This window comes from Phyllopteryx taeniolatus, chromosome 19 (genome assembly GCF_024500385.1).
Source record: "Phyllopteryx taeniolatus isolate TA_2022b chromosome 19, UOR_Ptae_1.2, whole genome shotgun sequence".
NCBI classification, from domain to species: Eukaryota; Metazoa; Chordata; class Actinopteri; order Syngnathiformes; family Syngnathidae; genus Phyllopteryx; species Phyllopteryx taeniolatus.
Window position 1 is genome coordinate 2,772,385 of NC_084520.1, and position 21,382 is coordinate 2,793,766.

The 21,382-nt window shown below is 40.2% G+C and overlaps 1 protein-coding gene across 2 annotated transcripts in view; it reads left to right on the top strand.

The window, feature by feature from the left end:
• mbtd1 (mbt domain containing 1) overlaps nt 1-21,382 on the top strand; it is an 88,763-nt gene that overhangs the window by 35,098 nt on the left and 32,283 nt on the right. For both annotated transcript variants that reach the window (XM_061756019.1, XM_061756020.1), the window contains exons 3-6: nt 6,055-6,159; nt 6,233-6,380; nt 6,544-6,626; nt 17,279-17,513. In XM_061756019.1, the coding sequence (XP_061612003.1) occupies nt 6,055-6,159; nt 6,233-6,380; nt 6,544-6,626; nt 17,279-17,513 (571 nt within the window). The remainder of the gene's footprint in view (nt 1-6,054; nt 6,160-6,232; nt 6,381-6,543; nt 6,627-17,278; nt 17,514-21,382) is intronic.

The following is a 21,382-nucleotide window of genomic DNA, read 5'->3' on the forward strand; positions in this document are numbered from 1 at the left end:
ACGGGGAGAACAAGCAAACTCCACACAGACGGGGCCGGGGATTAAACCCCAGTCCTCAGAACTGTGAGGCTGACGCTCTAACCAGTCGTCCACCGTGCCGCATGATGGGATATTTTACTTTTATTTTTTTTAAAGAAAACTACTCTCAAATCAGCCTTAGAGTACGTCTGTAACAGCAAAAATAGAAAAAGTGAAGGGGTGTGATACTTTCTGGTGGCACTATATTGTGTTGAAAACAAAGTGCGGAGAGTCTCTGTCGCTGAACTGCACAGGGCAGGGGCATTCAGTGAATGGGGCATTTGATCATTGCCAACAGCCTCTCAACATATCAAATCTCCGTTTTTGTCACCTGTTTCCTATCTTTGTGGCAATGCCGCTTCTTCATTTACAATTACGCCATGGGGTAAAAATACATTTAAAAGTACAGTATATTTTGTTTTGCCTCAAAACCTAATACAGGGTTGCACTTTTTTTAAATATTCTTTAATATGTAATAAGTTGTTGGATTTATCTTACCCAACATTATAAAAAATAGACACAAAAGGAATGAAGACACTGGTTTCTTTTTCTCATGAGGAGGGCGTATGGGAGATTGTTCAGATCACAGTCTCTCAACACGCTCTAAACAATCTCCCCCCTCGCTCCTGCATTTATTTGAAATAGGAGGGATTTACAAATCATAATGTTCTAAGCAATAAGACACAACACAAAATATTTGATAATAAGAGGGTTTTTCCCAGACATAGTATTCTAAGCAATAAGACACAACACATATTGGACCAACACCTGTCACGACCCGACCACATCCGATCACATCCTTGGTCCAGGCGCCCTTCCATCGGATGATGCTGAGTCTTCTTTTTGAAGGCGAGACATCTAAAATCGTCCATTATACTAATGCAAGCTAAGCAAATAAATGATAACTTCTACAATTTATTTAACATTTCCCTCCTGTTTATCATGTATTTGCACAAATTCTCAGATCATTTTACAGTCACTTCATTTCGATTTTTAACTGTAGAATCATTTTTATGAAACAAATACATTTACACTCAGAGTAAACTTGTCATACATGAATGTTGTAGTTTAAACATCGTAATCATCTGCATCAGGAAACAAATCAGTTAAAGCAAAATCATCATTATCATCATTATCATCATACAGTAATGGATACATCAGCTCCATACGGTTCTTCATGTGGGTTATGGCTGTGGTGATTAATTTACTGATTAATGCCCGAATGCATGGGATACAACAACATCCACATAATGTCAGAATGGCTGCAAAAACAGCAATTGATATCAATATTGGTGAAATTAGGGTTTTATATTTACCAAAAACGTCCATCCAGCTGTCCCACAAGGAGGTGTCCACCCCAGAGTGGTTCTTCATCTTGTGATTGAGGGTCCGTAGACCATCGATGGCTCTGGTCAAGCTGCCATCCGAAGCAGTATTGTTTGGAATGTATGTACAACATTGTTCTCCAAACATACCGCAAACACCTCCCTCTCTTGCAAGGAGCATGTCGACAGCTATGCGGTTCTGGAACGTCATTAAAGAGGTAGCCTTGAGCTGCTCATGCACAGCTTCCAACCCACTCTGAGTCCAATTTCCTAATCTCTGTACATTGAAGTGGATGTAGTTTATCCTATTAACATTTTTATTAATCGTACACCACCAGCATATGAAGTATTCAAATCCTCCTGCAACTTGGTCAGCTAATTTGTATTGATTAGGAACCCCACGAAGAACACCTATGGCGTCGATGTATGTTTTATGTTGGATAATTTTGCCTCTGCCAGGATAAATCTCTTTTTTGTCTGTTCTTTTGCTATCTTTTGTGACCAACTGGACCAATCATAACCTGTTTCACCAATAAGGTGTTCCCATCCAAAGCCTATTGTTGCATACCAGTCATATCTAAATCCCCAATTCTGCCCATTCTCTTGAGCATCATTGGTGAGAGCTGCATATGGAATTATGATTAAAGCAGCTTGATTTTGGGGGGCACAAAATATTAAACCTTTTTGCCGCGTTTGGAGGCCATGCCCACAATTTTGATCATCAGCTGTACTCCTTTTGACACGAGTTAATGATTCAAAATTTTTTATTATTGGGTTTGTCATGTTGGTCCAGTTGGTAGGTGATTTTCTATCAAAAAAATGGGTTGTATCATTTAGGGTGGGACGTCCCATGTACCACAAAAACAAAACCAACACCATAGTAGCCAAAGCTGCTACGTAACAACTTATTGAATCTCATAACCAACGTGGGTGTGCCTTTCTGCTGAGTTCTCACTAAAAGGGTTGGTGTCTTTTTTCTTCACTGACCAGCAAGCATTTTCAGAATCTACACATCTGCTCCCGCTCCGTTATCAGACTTTTGCTCACCTTCCCAATTTGAGTACTCAGCTGAAATGACTCTTTTACAGTGTGTTAAATGAACCCACGTGTTTCTTTCTGCTATTTTTTAGGGCTGTAAAGTGTCAATCTATCTGTGCCACCATCCCTCCGGTTGAGACATGTGACACAGCATGGCTCAATATAGCAGCCCATTTGAATAGTTTTTTTTTTGTTTTTTTTTTCTGTGCTAATGTAAATTTCATTTTGTAGTTTTTCACTTTGTTTTTCCCAATAATTACGTTCTTGTTGTGGAACACTCATATTGGCTATCAGTATACATTGTACCATCTTTATTTATCATTAGTTTGCATGCCTCGGTTAATGCTACTAATTCAGCAGCTTGTTCAGCCAATTCATGCTGCGTGCCTTCATCAAGTAAGGGTATTAGTGTGGCTGGAGTTAAGGTTGTGCATCGCTCAACAGTCAAATGTGGTTGTGACAGCAAGATGGCAATGCAAGATAAATGTCTTGCAGGTGATAAAAACGCCATATTGGTTTGCAATAGGAGAGCAGACACTGTATGTGAACTGCTCTCTACTGCCGTCAAGGCTGCCACAAATGCTCTTGACACAATGTGGTAATGCACACGTTACGTTGTCCAATTTAGTTGAAAAATAAGCTATTTGAATGAATGTTTTATCATTAAATTTGGAAGGCCTAGCGCAGCACTCGACACCAAATGTTGTTTAATGTCACAGAAGGCCTTTTCTGCCTCTGTACTCCATTCAACAGATGATGTAATTTTAAGGTTGTTTTCATACATTAATTTTGACAATGGTGCAACAATTTCTGCATAGTTTGGAATCCATGCTCTACAATAATTTGTCAGACCTAAAAATGATTATTATATGTTTCTTCGTCTGTGGTTTAGGATTTTTTAAGACTATAGCTTTCCTGTCTTCTAATATAGTCTTTCCTCCTATACTTAAATTATGGCCTAGATATTTGACTTGCCTTTTACATCATTGCAATTTATTTTTGTTAACTTTATGTCCCTCTTCTGTTAGATGATGCAGCAAGGCCAATGAATCCTTGCATGTCTCTCCATCTGTAGATGCCAGAAGACATGCGTGTTGTCATAACTTGTGAATAATTAGTTGGACTTTCACAGTAACCTTGCGGTAATCTAGTAAATGTATATATATATATATATATATATTTTATTTTATTTTTCTCAAATGTGAATGCAAACCAAAATTGACTGTTATTTTCTACTGGTACAGAAAAGAATGCATTACTTGTGTCCACTACTGTAAACACAGTAGCGTCTGGTCTTAATGAATTTAACAATGTGTGTGGATCTGGTTTTAATGGATATTGACGAATCCCTGGTCTATATTCTGTTTTGGGTCTAATTTGTACTGGTAAAGCCCCTTTAATAAGGCCTACATTAAATGGTCCCGTGGACCATAATTTTTTTGTTTTGTTTTTTTTTTGCAACTTTTTTAAATATTTCTTCATCAATTTCAGTGAGAATCATTTGGTCTCATCAAACAGGTTGCATGTGTTTCCCTTCATCACCCTGTATTGTCCAAAACATCGCCTTTCTAATTAGACCAGTTGATGCACTGTATTCCAGTTTGTTTTATGCAGCTCATCACATTCTTTTTTATCTTCTATTTTTGTGATAAGCTGCAAGGCTGCAGACAACAGGGCCTTTCCCATGTTTAACGGTGGTTTGTCTGGGATATCGATTGTGTAATAGAATGTACTTTCTCTGTTTTCCAGTGTTACATAGAGGTCCTCTCTTTTTAATTTATGTTTAATTCATGTTTGAGTACAAGTCCTAGTTGGAATAAGCCATCTCTTCCCAACAAATTCACAGGGCACTCCGGGACTTCGAAAATGGGCATTCTACAAGTTCTCCCCTGTGGGTCTCTAATGCTCCTGTATCACAAAGAAATTTCATTTCTTTCCCATTTACTGACAAGGTTATTTCAGGTTTTTCAGTGTCCAAACTCAGAATGTCCTGTAAATTGAAATCCACCTCTTCATTCTCTGTAATGTTTACACAAGAGGATTTGTTGAGTTGGGAAGCAGGCTGGCCTAGTCATGCGGTAGTTTGTCTGTATTCTCTTTTATTTTATATAATATGATTCCTGCAACGCGGCTATTTTTTGTGTATTTAACCAACCATTAAAGCAGTGTTCGGTTATCCCTGTCTTTGAAACAACATATTTTTATGCCTACCTTCCTGCTCTTTTTGTTCATTTGTTAAGTGTTTCTTATTCTCCCTTCCTTTTTCTCTTTTTGACGCCATGTTTAACCAGAAGAGTAAGTCGTCAAATCCATCTTTTTGTATTTGTGATATATCATTTTTGTGTCGACACTTTATTTCGTTTTGAAGTTGAACTATTTTTTGCGAATTTAGCTGGCCAGCGAAACCGTATTTGGTTATCTACGTGTTTAAATGTTGTATTTTTGAATGGTTTTGTAGTTGAACATATTTCCAATCTTTACACATTAGGTCTATTTTTGGATCCGCTTTACTGTTATTTATTCCCATTTTTGTGAATTTGGAAGTCAGTTCATTTGCACCTAGAGTGACCTAAATACTGACTTTATTCAAAAATGACAGGGTGACAATAAATGTCTGAGCTTTGGTAATTCTCAAGCTTCTACCCCAGTCGGGGCGGAGAATTCTTGCCTTTGCTTCTAAACCCAGTTGTCACTTACAATCCAGTCTTATACATTCATACTTTTACACATACACACGATATTAGTAACGTTTTTATAAACACACGGAAACACAGAAAAACAGAAACACGGAATTTAAGTACGTACAGGACCCCGCCGTCCTCGCGGAATTTGTCGGACTCCGCCGTCCTTCTGACCACTTGCCAGTGACTAGTATTACACAAGGTTTATTCTGTCGCAGACTTCTTCGTCGCGCAATTCACTCACTCTTTAATCCTTTTTTCCTAAAACATTTTTTTTTAAAATTTAACTCACCACTCGTCTTCAATCCTGTGGATTGTCGTCAACCTTCAGATCCCAGTTGAGGAGAACGAAGACCAGTCCCGTAAAGGGTCTTACTTGCCGTGGCCACGGTCTCTTAACTGGAAGTCGGCTCCACAACTGGAATCCTCGGGTGTGTTGACATCCAGCTCGAAGGACCAATTTAATGTTGGATTTATCTTACCCAACATTATAAAAAATAGACACAAAAGGAATGAAGACACTGGTTTCTTTTTCTCATGAGGAGGGCGAATGGGAGATTGTTCAGATCACAGTCTCTCAACACGCTCTAAACAATCTCCCCCCTCGCTCCTGCATTTATTTGAAATAGGAGGGATTTACAAATCATAATGTTCTAAGCAATAAGACACAACACAAAATATTTGATAATAAGAGGGTTTTTCCCAGACATAGTATTCTAAGCAATAAGACACAACACATAATATTGGACCAACACCTGTCACGACCCGACCACATCCGATCACGTCCTTGGTCCAGGCGCCCTTCCATCGGATGATGCTGAGTCTTCTTTTTGAAGGCGAAGACATCTAAAATCATCCATTATACTAATGCAAGCTAAGCAAATAAATGATAACTTCTACAATTTATTTAACATAAGTATATGTAATGTACTGGACTGTATATATTATATGCTTTAAATAATCTGCTAAACCTAATTTTAATTCATCATCAGGTTAGAGATGTGGACCAAAGTGGGGATTGGTTCAAAGATGGCATGAAGTTGGAAGCTATTGACCCTCTCAATCTCTCAGCGATATGTGTAGCCACTGTAAGAAAGGTGTGTTCTCTATTTTAGATATTTGTATGAAATATTGATACCACACAAACCCTGACCATTAAATGCTGTTAAGGTGTTGGCAGATGGGTATCTTATGATTGGAATTGATGGTTCTGAGGCGGTGGATGGATCAGACTGGTTCTGCTACCATGGCACCTCACCTTCCATCTTCCCTGTGGGCTTCTGTGAAATCAACAACATTGAAGTGACCTCCCCTCGAGGTACTGTATACCCATATTTCTTTGAATTCATTCAAATGTTTCAATTGGCATTTATGAGCCAAAAATTGCTAAAAACCTTTGACGTATTATTTGAGAAAAGTTAGATTGACAGCATGTTTTTGCAAATAGTTTTTTTCTGGTTTCAACTGACTCTCTCCTCCAGGGTACACGAAGATGCCATTTAAATGGTTTGACTACCTCAGAGAAACCGGTTCGATAGCTGCTCCTGTTAAGCTCTTTAACAAGGTGAGCTTGTGTTTATTAAGGTCTTAATATTGAATTATAATTCAAACTAAGTATTGTTGGCAAAATGACATTTGGGTAATTTTATGTCCATCCATGCATCCATCCATTGTCTTGCGCTTATCTGAGGTCACAGGTGCAATAGCTTTAGCAGGGAAGCCCAGACTTCCCTCTCCCCACACACTTTGTCCAGCTCTTCCGGGGGCGATCCTAGGCAAGACATAGTCTCTCCAGCGTGCCCTGGGTCGTCTCCAGGACTTCCTCCCAGAGGGACATGCCTGGAACAGCTTACCCAGGAGGCATCCTGTTTTTTGGACATACTTGGCAAATAAAGATGATTCTGATTGTGCTTAAGTCGCCAAGTATGCACAATGTTGGGGAAAGTGGAATCCTGCAATTCAAAATATGAGAGTTTCTGTGTAACCGCAGACCAAAAGCATTGAATTGGTGTGCATTCCTATATAGGTGTCTGCGGTATTTTTTTTGGTGCATTGCGCGCATATATTAGATGGAGAGAAGCCCATTTTATGCATAGTGTACTGCGTAAAGTGTGTTCTACGGATCACTTTATATTGTATAAGCTGTACATTTTTTGTCATTCTTAACGTATTGTTACATATCTGTATCCAGTAGTTACGGTCAGCGGACATGGAAAGGTCTTCTTCCCATTTAGTGATTGGTAAGTGCATTGATTTAGTGCATTAAATTAATTTATAAACTTTTAAGATAATTTTTTTTTTCCTTTGCGGAAGAAGCTTCACTATTTGCTTGACAAACTGGCAGTTTGAGGGTGCTCTGGAGTGTTGGTATTCTTTTTTTTTTATTATTGCTGCTTTTAATTCATTATATTGAAGAAAGTTTCCGCCTGTTATTTGGCATTCTTGGAAATGCAGCCCTATGGGGGCACAAGCCAGTGCAAACTGTAGGCCGGTCCCAACCCCAGATAAATGCACAGAGGGTTGCGTCAGGAAAGGCATCCAGCTTAAAACTTTGCCAAACAAATATGAGCGTTCATCCAAAGAATTCCATACCGGATCGGTCGTGGCCCGGGTTAACAACTTCCGCCACCGGCGCCGTAAACCTGCAGGGCGCCGTTGGAAATTCAGCTACTGTGGGTCGAAGTCGAAGAAGAAGAGGTGGAAAGCGGGTTCTTTGGCTGAAAGAGAAGAGGAAAGCACAGAGCCTAGAACTGAATTTGGGGACTTTGAATGTTGGGACTATGACAGGAAAATCTCGGGAGTTGGTTGACATGATGATTAGGAGAAAGGTTGATATATTGTGTGTCCAGGAGACCAGGTGGAAAGGCAGTAAGGCTAGGTTTAGCGGCAGGGTTTAAATAATTTTACCATGGTGTAGATGGGAAGACAAATGGAGTCGGGGTTATTTTACAAGAAGAGTTGGCTAAGAATGTCTTGGAGGTGAAAAGAGTATCAGATCGAGTGATGAGGCTGAAACTTGAAATTGAGGGTGTTATGTGTAATATGATTAGTGGCTATGCCCCACAGGTAGGATGTGACCAAGAGGTGAAAGAGAAATTCTGGAAGGAGCGAGACGAAGTAGTTCTGAGCATCCCAGACAGAGAGAGAGTCGTAATTGGTGCAGATTGTAATGGACATGTTGGTGAAGGAAATAGGGGTGATGAAAAAGTGATGGGTAAGTACAGCATCCAGGAAAGGAACTTGGAGGGACAGATGGTGGTTGACTTTGCAACAAGGATGCAAATGGCTGGAGTGAACACTTTTTTCCAGAAGAGGCACGAACATAGGGTGACCTACAAGAGCGGTGGTAGAAGCACGCAGGTGGATTACATCTTGTGCAGACGATGTAATCCGAAGAAGGTTACCTACTGTAAGGTACTGGTAGGGGATAGTGTGGCCAGGCAGCATAGGATGGTGGTGTGTAAGATGACTCTGGTGGTGGGGAGGAAGATTAGGAAGACAAAGGCAGAGCAGAGAACCATGTGATGGAAGCTCGGGACAGGACGAGTGCAGCTTTTCAGGAAGAGGTGAGACAGGTTCTCGGTGGACAGGAGGAGCTTCCAGAAGACTGGACCACTGCAGCCAAGGTGATCAGAGAGGCAGGCAGGAGAGTACTTGGTGTATCTTGGTGGCTTGGTGGTGGAACCTCACAGTACAGGAAATCATGCAAGGAAAAGGGTTAGCTAAGAAGAAGTGGGACACTGAGAGGACTGAGGAGAGGCGAAAGGAATACATTGAGATGCAACACAGGGCAAAGGTAGAGGTGACTAAGGCCAAACAAGAGGCATATGATGACATGTATGACAGGTTGGACAGAAGGAGAAAAGGATCTATATAGGCTGACCAGACAGAGGGATAGAGATGGGAAGGATGTGCAGCAGGTTAGTGTGATTAAGGATAGAGATGGAAATATGTTGACTGGTGCCAGCAGTGTGCTAGATAGATGGAAAGAATACTTCGAGGAGTTGATGAATGAGGAAAATGAGAGGGAAGGGAGAGTACAAGAGGAAAGTGTGGTGGACCAGGAAGTGAAATGATTAGTAAGGGGGAAGTTAGAAAGGCATTAAAGAGAATGAAAAATGGAAAGGCAGTTGCTCCTGATGACATTCCTGTGGAGGTATGGAAGCATCTAGGAGAGGTGGCTGTGGAGTTTTTGACCAGCTTCTTCAATAGAATTCTAGCGCGTGAGAAGATGCCTGAGGAATGGAGGAAAAGTGTGCTGGTGCCCATTTTTAAGAACAAGCGTGATGTGCAGAGCTGTGGGAACTATAGAGGAATAAAGTTAATGAGTCACACAATTAAGTTATGGGAAAGAGTAGTGGAGGCGAGAGTATTTGCGAGCAACAGTATGGTTTCATGCCTAGAAAGAGTACCACAGATGCATTATTTGCCTTGAGGATGTTGATGGAAAAGTACAGAGAAGGTCAGAAGGAGCTACATTGTGTCTTTGTAGATCTAGAGAAAGCTTATGACAGAGTACCCAGAGAGGAACTGTGGTACTGCATGCGGAAGTCTGGAGTGGCAGAGAAGTATGTTAGAATAATACAGGACATGTACGAGGGCAGCAGAACAACGGTGAGGTGTGCTTTCGGTGTGACAGAGGAATTTAAGGTGGAGGTGGGACTGCATCAGGAATCAGCCCTGAGCCCCTTCCTGTTTGCAGTGGTGATGGATAGGCTGACAGATGAGGTTAGACTGGAATCCCCGTGGACCATGATGTTTGCAGATGACATTGTGATCTGCAGTGAAAGCAGGGAGCAGGTGGAGGAACAGTTAGAAAGATGGAGGCATGCACTGGAAAGCAGAGGAATGAAGATTAGCCGAAGTAAGACAGAATATATGTGCATGAATGAGAGGGGTGGTGGGTGAAGAGTGAGACTACATGGAGAAGAGATAGCAAGAGTGGAGGACTTAACATACTTGGGGTCAACCGTCCAGAGCAATGGTGAGTGTGGTCAGGAAGTGAAGAAACGGGTCCAAGCAGGTTGGAACGGGTGGAGGAAGGTGTCAGGTGTGTTATGTGACAGAAGACTCTGCTTGGATGAAGGGCAAAGTTTATAAAACAGTGGTGAGGCCAGCCATGATGTACGGATTAGAGACAGTGGCACTGAAGAGACAACAGGAAGCAGAGGTGGAGGTGGCGGAAATGAAGATGTTGAGGTTCGCTCTCGGAGTGACCAGGTTGGATAAAATTAGAAATGAGCTCATCAGAGGGACAGCCAAGGTTCAATGTTTTGGAGGCAAAGTTAGAGAGAGCAGACTTCAATGGTTTGGACACGTCCAGAGGAGAAATAGTGAGTATATTGGTAGAAGGATGATGAGGATGGAGCTGCCAGGCAAGAGAGCTAGTGGAAGATCAAAGAGAAGGTTGATGGATGTCGTGAGGGAAGACATGAGGGCAGTTGGTGTTCGAGAGGAGGATGCAGGAGACAGGCTTACATGGAAAAGTATCACGCGCTGTTGCGACCCCTAAAGGGACAAGCCGAAAGGAAAAGAAGATTTGGAATTCTTGGAACAGTTCATCACGTGTCCTAAAAACATTCTCGTTAAATAGTTGTTGTAGGTGGTCAATCCCATGTTTTTCCCATGTGCTAAAATGAAGGGGTATATTGTTAATTTCGAAATCTGGATTATGACAGATTGGGGAGAGCATACTGGGAGCTAATTGAGATCCTGTAGATTCTAAACTTTTCCACCAAGCCGTTAAGGTGGATGCTTTTATTGGGTTTTAGATTAAGACTTTGAAATAAATTGGGGTTTTGGGAGTTTGATGTTGTTGCAGTCTATCTGTTCCAATTCGCGAGCATTTTGGCCTCCCTCCTGTTTACTTTTCTGAAGAGTGGATAAACTAAATACATTTTTTTTAATAAAAATTTATTACGACAGAATGTAATGTTTGAAACCATTTAAATGTGGGTTTAAATGGAATCATTGAGAATAAATAAGTTATTTGAGGTAAGGTTTTCATTTTTATTGTGGGCCGATAATTAGCCGGGAGAGTGGGGTCTATACCTGACTTCAGTAATAATTTAATTGAAGCTATGTTTATATGGCTACTTATTTGACTTTTATCGTTAATCTCCTTGACGGTTCTGAAAAATAGAGGCCAGAAATGTTTAATGAATTCAACGGAGATTCCGTCCGGGCCAGGCGCTCGTCCCCAGTTGCAAATTGTTTAATGCGTAATGTAATTCTGTGATGGTTAAAGGAGCATCAAGCCTTTAATTGAGGAATGTGTAGATTCTTAATAAAAGTTTCAATTTCTTTTTCGTCTGGGCTGTTCGAAGATGCATATAGGCTGCTCTAATAATTGTAAAATATTTCATTTATTTCTAGCTGTGACGGTGTGCAGTTGCCGTTTAAATCTTGAATGGATGTAATTGACTTTTCTTAATTGCGCTGAAGTTAGTTCGCAAGAAATTTTCCTGATTTATTATTGTACTCAAAGTTAGTGTATCCTAACTGTTGTAGAAAATCTGTTCTTTTTGATATTGAGGTTTTGTCTTTTGAAGTTGATTATTTGCATGTTCTTCTGTGAGGTGTTTAAAATATTAAAATTAATATTTTATATATATATATATATATATATATATATATTAAAGTTTAAGCCACCTGGGTGTTGTCCTCATAGAGCGGATGCTCTGTGGAATTCAATTCTGTTCAAAAAGAAAATATTTTATATATATAATATTATATATATATATATATATATATATATATATATATATATATATATTAAAGTTTAATCCACCGGGCAGCCGTCCTCAAAGAGCAGATTCTCTGTGGAAAGATAGTCTTCAGCTCAGGTCTGTATTGGTGAAATCTTTGATGGGGCTGTGTTCGTTCGTCTGGACGGCTTCTCTGCCTATGATGCTGTTCCAGATAGTCTTCAGCTCAGGTCTGTATTGGTGAAATCTTTGATGGGGCTGTGTTCGTTCATCTGGACGGCTTCTCTGCCTATGATGCTGTTCCAAGACAAATGCCTCCCCCTCGTTGCACACTGCACTCTAGCGTTTTCTGTAATCAGCCCAAAAAAAATAAATCTTATACTCAGACAGCAGAGCTGTTGTGTTTGATAGAAAACAGTTAAAATCTTCTTTGTGGCATGCCTATTTCAGTGCTGTGGCAAAAAAAAAAGTTATTTTCCAGGAAACACTATTCTCTTGTCTCATATTCATCTTTTGATCTGAAACCCAAATGTCTTCCGTATACAATAAAAACAAAGGAATTGACTTTGCCGTTCCAATACTTTTAGAGGGGACTGTATTTTGAGCCTTGTCTGTGTGTTGCTGAAGTGCTTAAGCGAATCATTAACCACTAAAAGTAAGAGTCCTGTCTTAGTGCTCGCCAGTCAGATGAAGGGTAGGGCAGGTTATTGTTTCATAAATACAAGTGACAGGAGACCTTTTTTCCCGACTCCATAAGTTTTCATTGTTGTGGTAACACGCGGCGCGCAGCTCACGACGCAGTGAGGTGCTGGTGGAAGGGCGTTGGCTCTGTAGATTCAAACAACTGGGACATTTTAAGGAAAGTCAACTATTTATTACGTTCGCTAGCCCGCAAGCTCAGTAGCAAGTGTGCTGCAGAGCTAAACAGCTCACTCTGGCTCGCTCAATTGGTGTGACATCGTTTAAAACAGACGTTACTAAATTGCGGTCCGCATCCGGACCCACAAGCAGTCCTAAGCGGACCCACAAGCAGTCCTAAGCGGACCCACACCATAGCCAAAAAAGATTGGCTATGATTCAAGAGCTACTGGGTGCTTCCATTTTAAGCGGTGCAACATATTTCAGGCTTCCCGGTAGTGATGAACTTTACCGACCTGTCACTTGCGAGTTCCGCCACGCTTTCACCCAATCAAATCTGCATCGCAGGTGGTTTACTGAAATCAGTGTCTGTGCACAGAACAAATACGAGAGAGAGAGAGAGATTGAGCGTGTAAATTGAGTTAAAGATGGCGAAAGCTCAGAAAATGACTGACAAAGCAAGAGAAATTTTGGAACAAATGACGCTTAAAATGGAACAGGCCGAGTCATTTTTGTTTGTACTTCTCAGTGGGACGTTCCCACTGGGAGCTCTTACTGAAAGTGCATATGTGATACACCATTATGAACCAAAACAAAGGTTTTGAACAAACATAACCTCTGAAAAGGTTCAGTTGTTAAGATTTGTTGAATTAAAATATGTAACATTGTTTTGAGACTTCACTTGTCAAGATGCCAAAGAGAAAAACAAAAATTCAAACTTAAATTTTCTGAAGTTAAGCAATTTATTTGAACATGTATAACTTTCTTTTTTTTTTTTTACTTGCTCTTATTGTGAAATGCAGCCCTACTTTTATTTCGTAAACGAGAGAACATTGCACAGTTGTGCTCATATGTTTGATTAACAGTGGAGAATTTGTAAGATGTGTACAATTCTTTATTATGCTCGAATATCATTACATCAGTGGCATAAAAAAACATCGATACTATTGTTTATCTTGAACGTTATTTAGAAAATATATTGTTCTAAAAAAATTGCTATCGTGGAAGGCCTAAACACAGTATATTGACAGAGCAATGGATACCACAAAAGTAATTGTACAAACAGTATAAAAGATTAAAGAGTAACAACTGTAATAAAAATCTGCAATATAGCGGGACCGTGAAGCAAGAACCACGATGTAGCGGAGGATTACTGTATCTTTATTCCGTGGTGATAAATTGTCGGGACACATTGTTCCAGGGCTGGGACTCATTGTTTCCATGACATGTGCATTCCGGGACTCACATGCTCTCAAATTATCTATGATAGTCTAATGTATTGTGTGTTTGCCTTTGTTTTCCGTGATTGCTTCTGTCAGTGACCCTCTCGCTTGCTGTACTGAGCGCACGGGTGACCCGAAGACTGAACATGCATGACAGGACTGAAACGCAGCTACAGTCTTCAACAGCCTACTTGTGTGGCTCTCATCATTCACGTTTTCAAAAACGTAAACCTAAAGTGTATGTTTACGTTTCAGTGTATGGCGTTCTTATTTTATTTTTTTTATAAAGAGAAATTCTAAGACACGATGCCAAAATATTAAATCACTATTGTGCATGTTACTCAGCAGGTTGTTTCTTCTAGGTTCTAGGTTTCAGTTCAAAAGAGTGAGTGAGTTTGATGACGTAACCAAATTTTCTTAGCTGGGCCGTGATAGGTTGAGAGAGACTGAGGGTGGATCTTCCTCGCTTATCATGGCTCTCTAATAGTATCATATACAACAACAGCAAACCGGCAAAGAGAGAAATGAGGTGAGCCCTAATGCCTCTGCAGCCTCCCGCGGAATCCCTTCCGGGCGGCGCAGATTTTTTACACCTACAAAGCTACACCTATCTGGCTGTCAGGTTCACAGAACTATCAGGTAAAATGAAAGGCAGTGGAATCTGCTTCTACTTTAACAAAGGTTGATATTAGGATGTCCCAGTGCACTGCAGCCCCAACTTGAAGACACTGTTCATGAGGTGCTAGCCACACTACTCTCCTTTCAGGATTTCCTCCTTTACCCGAGTTGGTGTTTTAACATTCCAGCTAATGTGAATTCCTTGCTGTAAACTTTGACCAGGGATCTTGACTGGATCAAAACCAACCACTCGCTTGTTTTTCTTCGGGACTCCAAGAGTCATTCAGTTCATCTATGAATTACCAAAATATAAGCACCATGGAAAACAACTTTCTGGATTACTGCTACAGTACCCTGAAAGATGGATGTCAGTCTCCCCCACTCACTATTTAATCCACATTATTCCATTATACAGGCATAAACTCAAATCTGCACAGCCTTTGGTTAAAGCAGTGAAGTGGATCAATGATGCAAAGCTGCACTATTATAGGACTGTTTGAACTGCACAGGTTGTGTTTGAAACCTTAATTGTCAATTTGAGTTTACAGACATCCTGCTTCAGTTTTTGTTCAGATTAGAAATAAAACGGTCCGCGCCTTCAATAACAACAAGCCGTGGTTCCCTGAAAACTGCGACTCTGCCAAGTTGAGAAGGATGGCAACAGGATTGGGGGCTGAGTCTTGTACAAGTGGCCTAGAAACCAACTGACGGGAAATGAAATCACCAGGAAAAACTATACAGATTAAATGAACCATTTTTCTGCTGACTGTATCATCACCCATCCCCTAAATGGCCTGGCTGATGGACTGAATATTGGAACGGCAAGGTCAGTTCCTTTGTTTTTGTTTTATACTGAATACATTTTGGTTTCAGATCAAAAGATGAATCTGAGACAAAAGTTAATAATTCCCCTTTTATTTCATGGTATTTACATCTAAATGTGTTGAACAACTCAGGACAGAACACCTTTTGTTTGAAACCACCCACTTTTCAAGTGAGCAGAAGTATTGGAACAGACATACTTAAATTAAAATGACTCACATTTAATATTTGGTGGCATAACCCTTCCTTCCAATAACTGCATCAAGCCTGCTACCCATTGATTTCACCACTGTTCATTCTTCATTCATTCATTTGAAATGCTTTTCCAGACTTTTACTGCAACCTCATTCAGTTCTTGTTTGTTTCTGAACTTGTGTGTTTTGGATCATAAGCAGATCCTTTCTTTCTCCATACTTTGGCCTTTCCAACACTTTGGTAGAGGTTGATCTTGGTCTCATCAGTCCATAAAACTTTGTTCCAAAACCTTTGTGGCTCATCTCTGTACTTTACAAAATCTAATCTGGCCTTACGATTCTTTTTGCTAATGAGTGGTTTGCATCTTGTGGTATGGCCAGTATATTTGTTCTCTCGAAGTCTTCGAACTGTGGATTGCGATACCTTCACCCCTGCCCTGTGGAGGTTGGCAGTGAAGACACTGACTGTTGTCTTTGGGTGTTTCTTCATAGTTCTCACAATGATTCTGTCATCAACTGCTGTTGATACCCTTGGCCGACCTGTTTGATGTCTGTTACTCCGTACACCTTTCTTTTTCAGGACGTTCCAAATTGTTGTATTGGTAATGCCCAATGTTTGTCCAATAGCTCTGATCGATTCTCCCTCTTCTCTCAGCTTCAAAATGGTTTGCTTTTCTCCCATAGACAGCTCTCTGGTCTTCATGTTTTCTTAACAGCAAATGCAGTTTTCACAGGTTAAACCCAAAGCCAAACACAAGCACTATCTAATGTTTAAGCAATCACCTAAAATGCAACACCTGAGCAAGCAGAAACACCCATCAGTCACATATTCCAATACTTTTGCTCACTTGAAAAGTGGGTGTCTTCAAACAAAAGGTGCTCTGTCCTGAGTTGTTTAACTCCTGTAGATGTAAATACCATATAAAAGCTGTAATTCAGAATTTGTCTCATTTTCATCTTTTGATCTGAAACAAAAACAAAGGAATTGACCTTGCCATTCCAATACCTTTGGAGGGGACTGTATGTGGAGATGTCTGTATGGAAGTTGGCTTGTATGGCGCCAGCGGAGATATCTGTCGACCTATTTTTGAAGTCGACTTATCCGATTGAGTCCTTTTTTTTTCTCCCCACAGGCCTAGTCTTGATAGTTTCTGTCCATACTGCCTAAAGGTCTGTGTTGATCAGTCTTTCTCAGATCTTTGCAAGTACCCCCAACGCCCGCAGAGGTGCGTGGCCCGTTCATCGCTTCTTGCAGCTTTAATTAATTAACATGTGTGACATATTTGTTTATTGGTGTGCTGTGAGTTTTTTTTTTCTTTCTATTGAAAAGTCTGTGCTTTTGGCTCAATAAAATTTGGGAAACTGCTTTAAATTATGGCAAGCGCACACTGACTAGTATTTAATGAGTTTGAATGTGATTGTTCAATTTTCTACACAGCCACATTTCCCAGTTGTGAGTGTGTGCCCTTGTGCAACCCAATTATTTTTTCATTTCTTACTTTTGCTTAAAAGAGGTAAAAGATATACAAGTTACAAATTATGTCATCTGTAAAGGGGGAAAGTTCTGAAATGTATTAATCTTTTTACAGCACCACACAGGTTGTATTTAAAATACAGTATATCCACTGAATGGACATGTCTTAAGATATTTATGTGGAATTGTTTTTTCCTATTGTTCTTTTGAATTGTCCCTGTTTGGTTATGTAATGGAAAGTCATTGCAATTCTAAAGTGAGTATGCATGTGCTGTAGCTCATACAATTATTGTTTTTCACTATTCTTGCTGCCTTGATAGGAAGTTCCCAATCATGGTTTCCAACGAGGCATGAAGCTGGAAGCTGTTGACCTGATGGAGCCACGTCTGGTGTGTGTTGCTACAGTGACAAGAATTGTACATCGGCTATTAAGGATCCACTTTGATGGCTGGGAAGATGAATATGACCAGTGGGTTGACTGTGAGTCACCTGATCTCTACCCTGTGGGTTGGTGTCAGCTGACGGGGTATCAACTCCAACCCCCTGCATCCCAGAGTAAGAGTGTGTTTCACTATAACTACACTAAAGCAGAAATGTAACTAATTGGATTTTATGCTTGTATGGCAGTAAAAAAGTTGCCCTAAAAACTGTTTGTTTTATTATGGCACCAGTTTGACACTACAAAGGATTGTTACAATTCTAATCGATCTATGCACCCCTTTGACATCTGATTCCCTTTTTCTCAGAACTGTTAAATGTTACGGAATGTCCATATTTTGTTACAGAAAACACTGAACGCTGACTCTTTACGGCCGTGACACCGATTGTTCCGGACATTGGGGAAAAAATATCAAGCATCCGACATTAACGGCCAGTACGCCGATGTGTCCGGCCACCGTGACTAAAATTTCATAAATGAATTTGATGAAATTTTAAAAGTTTATTTACAAAGCACTTTCAATTAAAGTTCGGTACAAATAAGTGAAATGAAGTACAGTTACAGTACCAACAACTCGAGGCTCTGTCAGAGGTGACTGTCTCATTCCTCTGCGCAGGAGCACTTTCAGTAAGTCAGCCTGGTCAGTGAGGAGCGCTGGTGAGTGGAACTCAGTACCTGAGGAGGTTAAACTGCTTACAACATACAAGGCCTTCACAAAAAAACTGAAAATGTGGCTAGTTAACACCTATAGCTGCCAACACTAAAAGACAAGTATGTTGTCTTTTTGTTATGATCAAAAAAATTATAGTTTTATTCTCTCTTAATAGTATAGTTTGATTATGTATCCTGTATTATATTGTCTTGTAGATGTATTTTACTGCTTTTTTACATCATGGCCAGGGGACTACTAATGAAAACTAGCCTTCTAGCTAATTCTGGCTTTTTTAACCATGTGTACTTCATGTGTTTTATGAAATTGCATTGTCCCCTTTCAAAAATAAACTGATCCTAAAAAACTAAAAAACATTTAATAAGACAAAGTAAAACAATTGAAACAGAAACAAAAACACGCCATTTAAACAGGACACCATATATACATTAAAATGCGAGTAAAAAGCTAGGTCTTTAATTTTGCTTTAAAAATTTCAACTGAGCAGGCTTGCCTGACTTCAAGTGGAAGATTGTTCTATAAGTAAAAGCAGCACCTTAACCTCCACTCTGACGTGGACAAGGAGCCAGTGAAGGGAGGCCAATACAGGGGTGATTTGGTCATACCTCAAAGTCCACCTTAAAACCCGAGCTGCCGCATTCTGGACCCGCTGCTGACCTCTAACTTTTATTGGACAAGCCAGACAAACGAACATGGCAATAGTCAAGCCTAGATGACACAAAAGCATGAATTAGGGTCTCTGCATCATTCACTGAGAGGATTGGTCTGATCCTTGCAATTTTGTGTCGATGGAAAAAGTATTAGCTCCTTTACATGCAACTCAAATGAAAGAGTCTGTTCAACGAGTACACCAAAATTCTTTACCCAATCAATAACACAGTCATCAAGAGACAAGGAGAAGTTGTTCAAATGATGACTGTTTTAACGGTCCAATAGTGATCATTTCGGTCTTAGATGGATTTAGAAGTAAAAAGTAGCGAGGCACACTGCATGTTTGTCAGAAGCCGACCCTTTCCCTGTAAAACTGGCATGTACAGTGGGTACGGAAAGTATTCAGGCCCCCTTAAATTTTTCACTCTGTTATACTGCAGCCATTTGCTCAAATCATTTTTTCCCTAATTAATGTACGCACAGCACCCCATATTGGAAAAAAAAAAAAAAGTCACGTGGGACAAAGGTCTTATTTGTTAAGTTCAAGCATTTGGAAGAGACATCTTGACTTTCGGCTCCTCACCTTGTTGGGTTGTGTCATCCAACAAATCGGAAAGATTGTTTGTAATTGCGTATTTAAATCCATTGTGTGGTATGACGTGATCTGCAGTGAAAGCAGGGAGCAGGTGGAGGAACAGTTAGAAAGATGGATGCATGCACTGGAAAGCAGAAGAATGAAGATTAGCCAAAGTAAGACAGAATATATGTGCATGAATGAGAGGGGTGGAGGCTACAGGGAGAAGAGATAGCAAGGGTGGAGGACTTTAAATACTTGGAGTCAACCATCCAGAGTCATGGTGAGTGTGGTCAGGAAGTGAAGAAATGGGTCCAAGCAGGTTAGAACGGGTGGAGCAAGGTGTCAGGTGTGTTATGTGACAGAAGAGTCTCTGCTAGGATGGGGCGAAGTTTATAAAACAGTGGTGAGGCCAGCCATGATGTACGGATTAGAGACAGTGGCACTGAAGAGACAACAGGAAGCAGAGCTGGCGGAAATGAAGATTTTGAGGTTTGCTCTCGGAGTGACCAGGTTGGATAAAATTAGAAATGAGCTCATCAGCGGGACAGCCAAGGTTCGATGTTTTGGAGACAAAGTTAGAGAGAGCAGACTTCGATGGTTTGGACACGTCCAGAGGAGAAATAGTGAGTATATTGGTAGAAGGATGATGAGGATGGAGCTGCCAGGCAAGAGAGCTAGAGGAAGGCCAAAGAGAAGGTTGATGGATGTCGTGAGGGAAGACATGAGGGCAGTTGGTGTTCGAGACGAGGCTGCAGGAGATAGGCTTACATGAAAAAGGATGACGCGCTGTGGCGACCCCTAAAGGGACAAGCCGAAAGGAAAAGTAGAAGTGTGTGTGTGCGGCACCGTTTGTCACAATACTCTGAATTGTCTGAATAGGAAGTTCTGTTAGTCAAATCTGAGGCCTTAAGGGGGCATTATCCCTGGCAGTGGCATAAGGATGTGGGACAATAAAAGAAGAGGACGATAAGGAGAACGAAGAAGAAAGATAAACAGATAAACAAATATTGAAGCCAGAATTTAACGATTATGATTATAGAGTAATTATTATGTTGTGTAGTTGAACAGTATGCTAATTATTTTTTTCCTATTACATAATATACTGCAATAACTGTCCCGCGGTAATGTTCTTGACAAAATTTGGAAAATAAGGAAAGTCGGACAAATTGTTCTGGAAGTTAATTTCTATAGGTTGGAAGCTCTGTTTTCTTATTGACCCACTATGTGACAAAATATTTTGTCTACTAGCTAGTGGCAAACTGCTGCAATGGGGCACAGTATTTCTGCTGTGTGAAATAAAATTATGGTGTTTGTTGCATGGATTATGCAATGTTGAATATTTTGTATTTATAATTATTCACTTTTTATTGTTGTTGTTGTTGGCTGTTGACATTTGTAGTGTTGTTTACATTATTTTTGGGCATGTGAAGGTCGTTTCAGCTGTTCTGTAAATAGGGTCGCTTGATCATACAAATGACAAAAAGTAAAACAAAACAAAAAATTAGTGCCAAAAATCTGAGTTGGTTATTTAAGCCTGTAGTGTAAATCCATCTGTTTTGTTTTACAACATAGTTGACATTATATTGATGTGTTCTATTGGATTTTTTTTAATCTGAATTAACATCTAAATAACTTGTCTTCCTCGCACACACCCACTTGTTCCATTTTCTTGCAAGGCTGATCTGAATAAACAATTTAAAAAGATATCACCATTTCTAATCAGCATTTTTTTCCCACAATTTAAAACAGAAGGTCGTTGCCAAATTATTCTTCAGATGGTCTATCCACCTTGTCCCTGGGGCATTCATGTAGAAAAGATTATGGGCGCGACTTCCTGTGAGACACTGGAAGTAGCAGTGAGCCATTTGTGGCTATCTGTTTTGGTTCCCCAGAGCGCATTATTTGGATGTATATGTTTTCCTTTTCTAAATGATTATCAGCCCCCATAGCATTTAAAAATCTCCTTGCGGACCTCGGCAACTTGTTGCTCTGTTCGTGGTTGTACTACCAACCAAAAGTTGAATCGGTGGCTAAAGCGCAAAGTTTTGAACATGCACCCCAGCCTGACAAAAAGAGAGTGTTGTTTT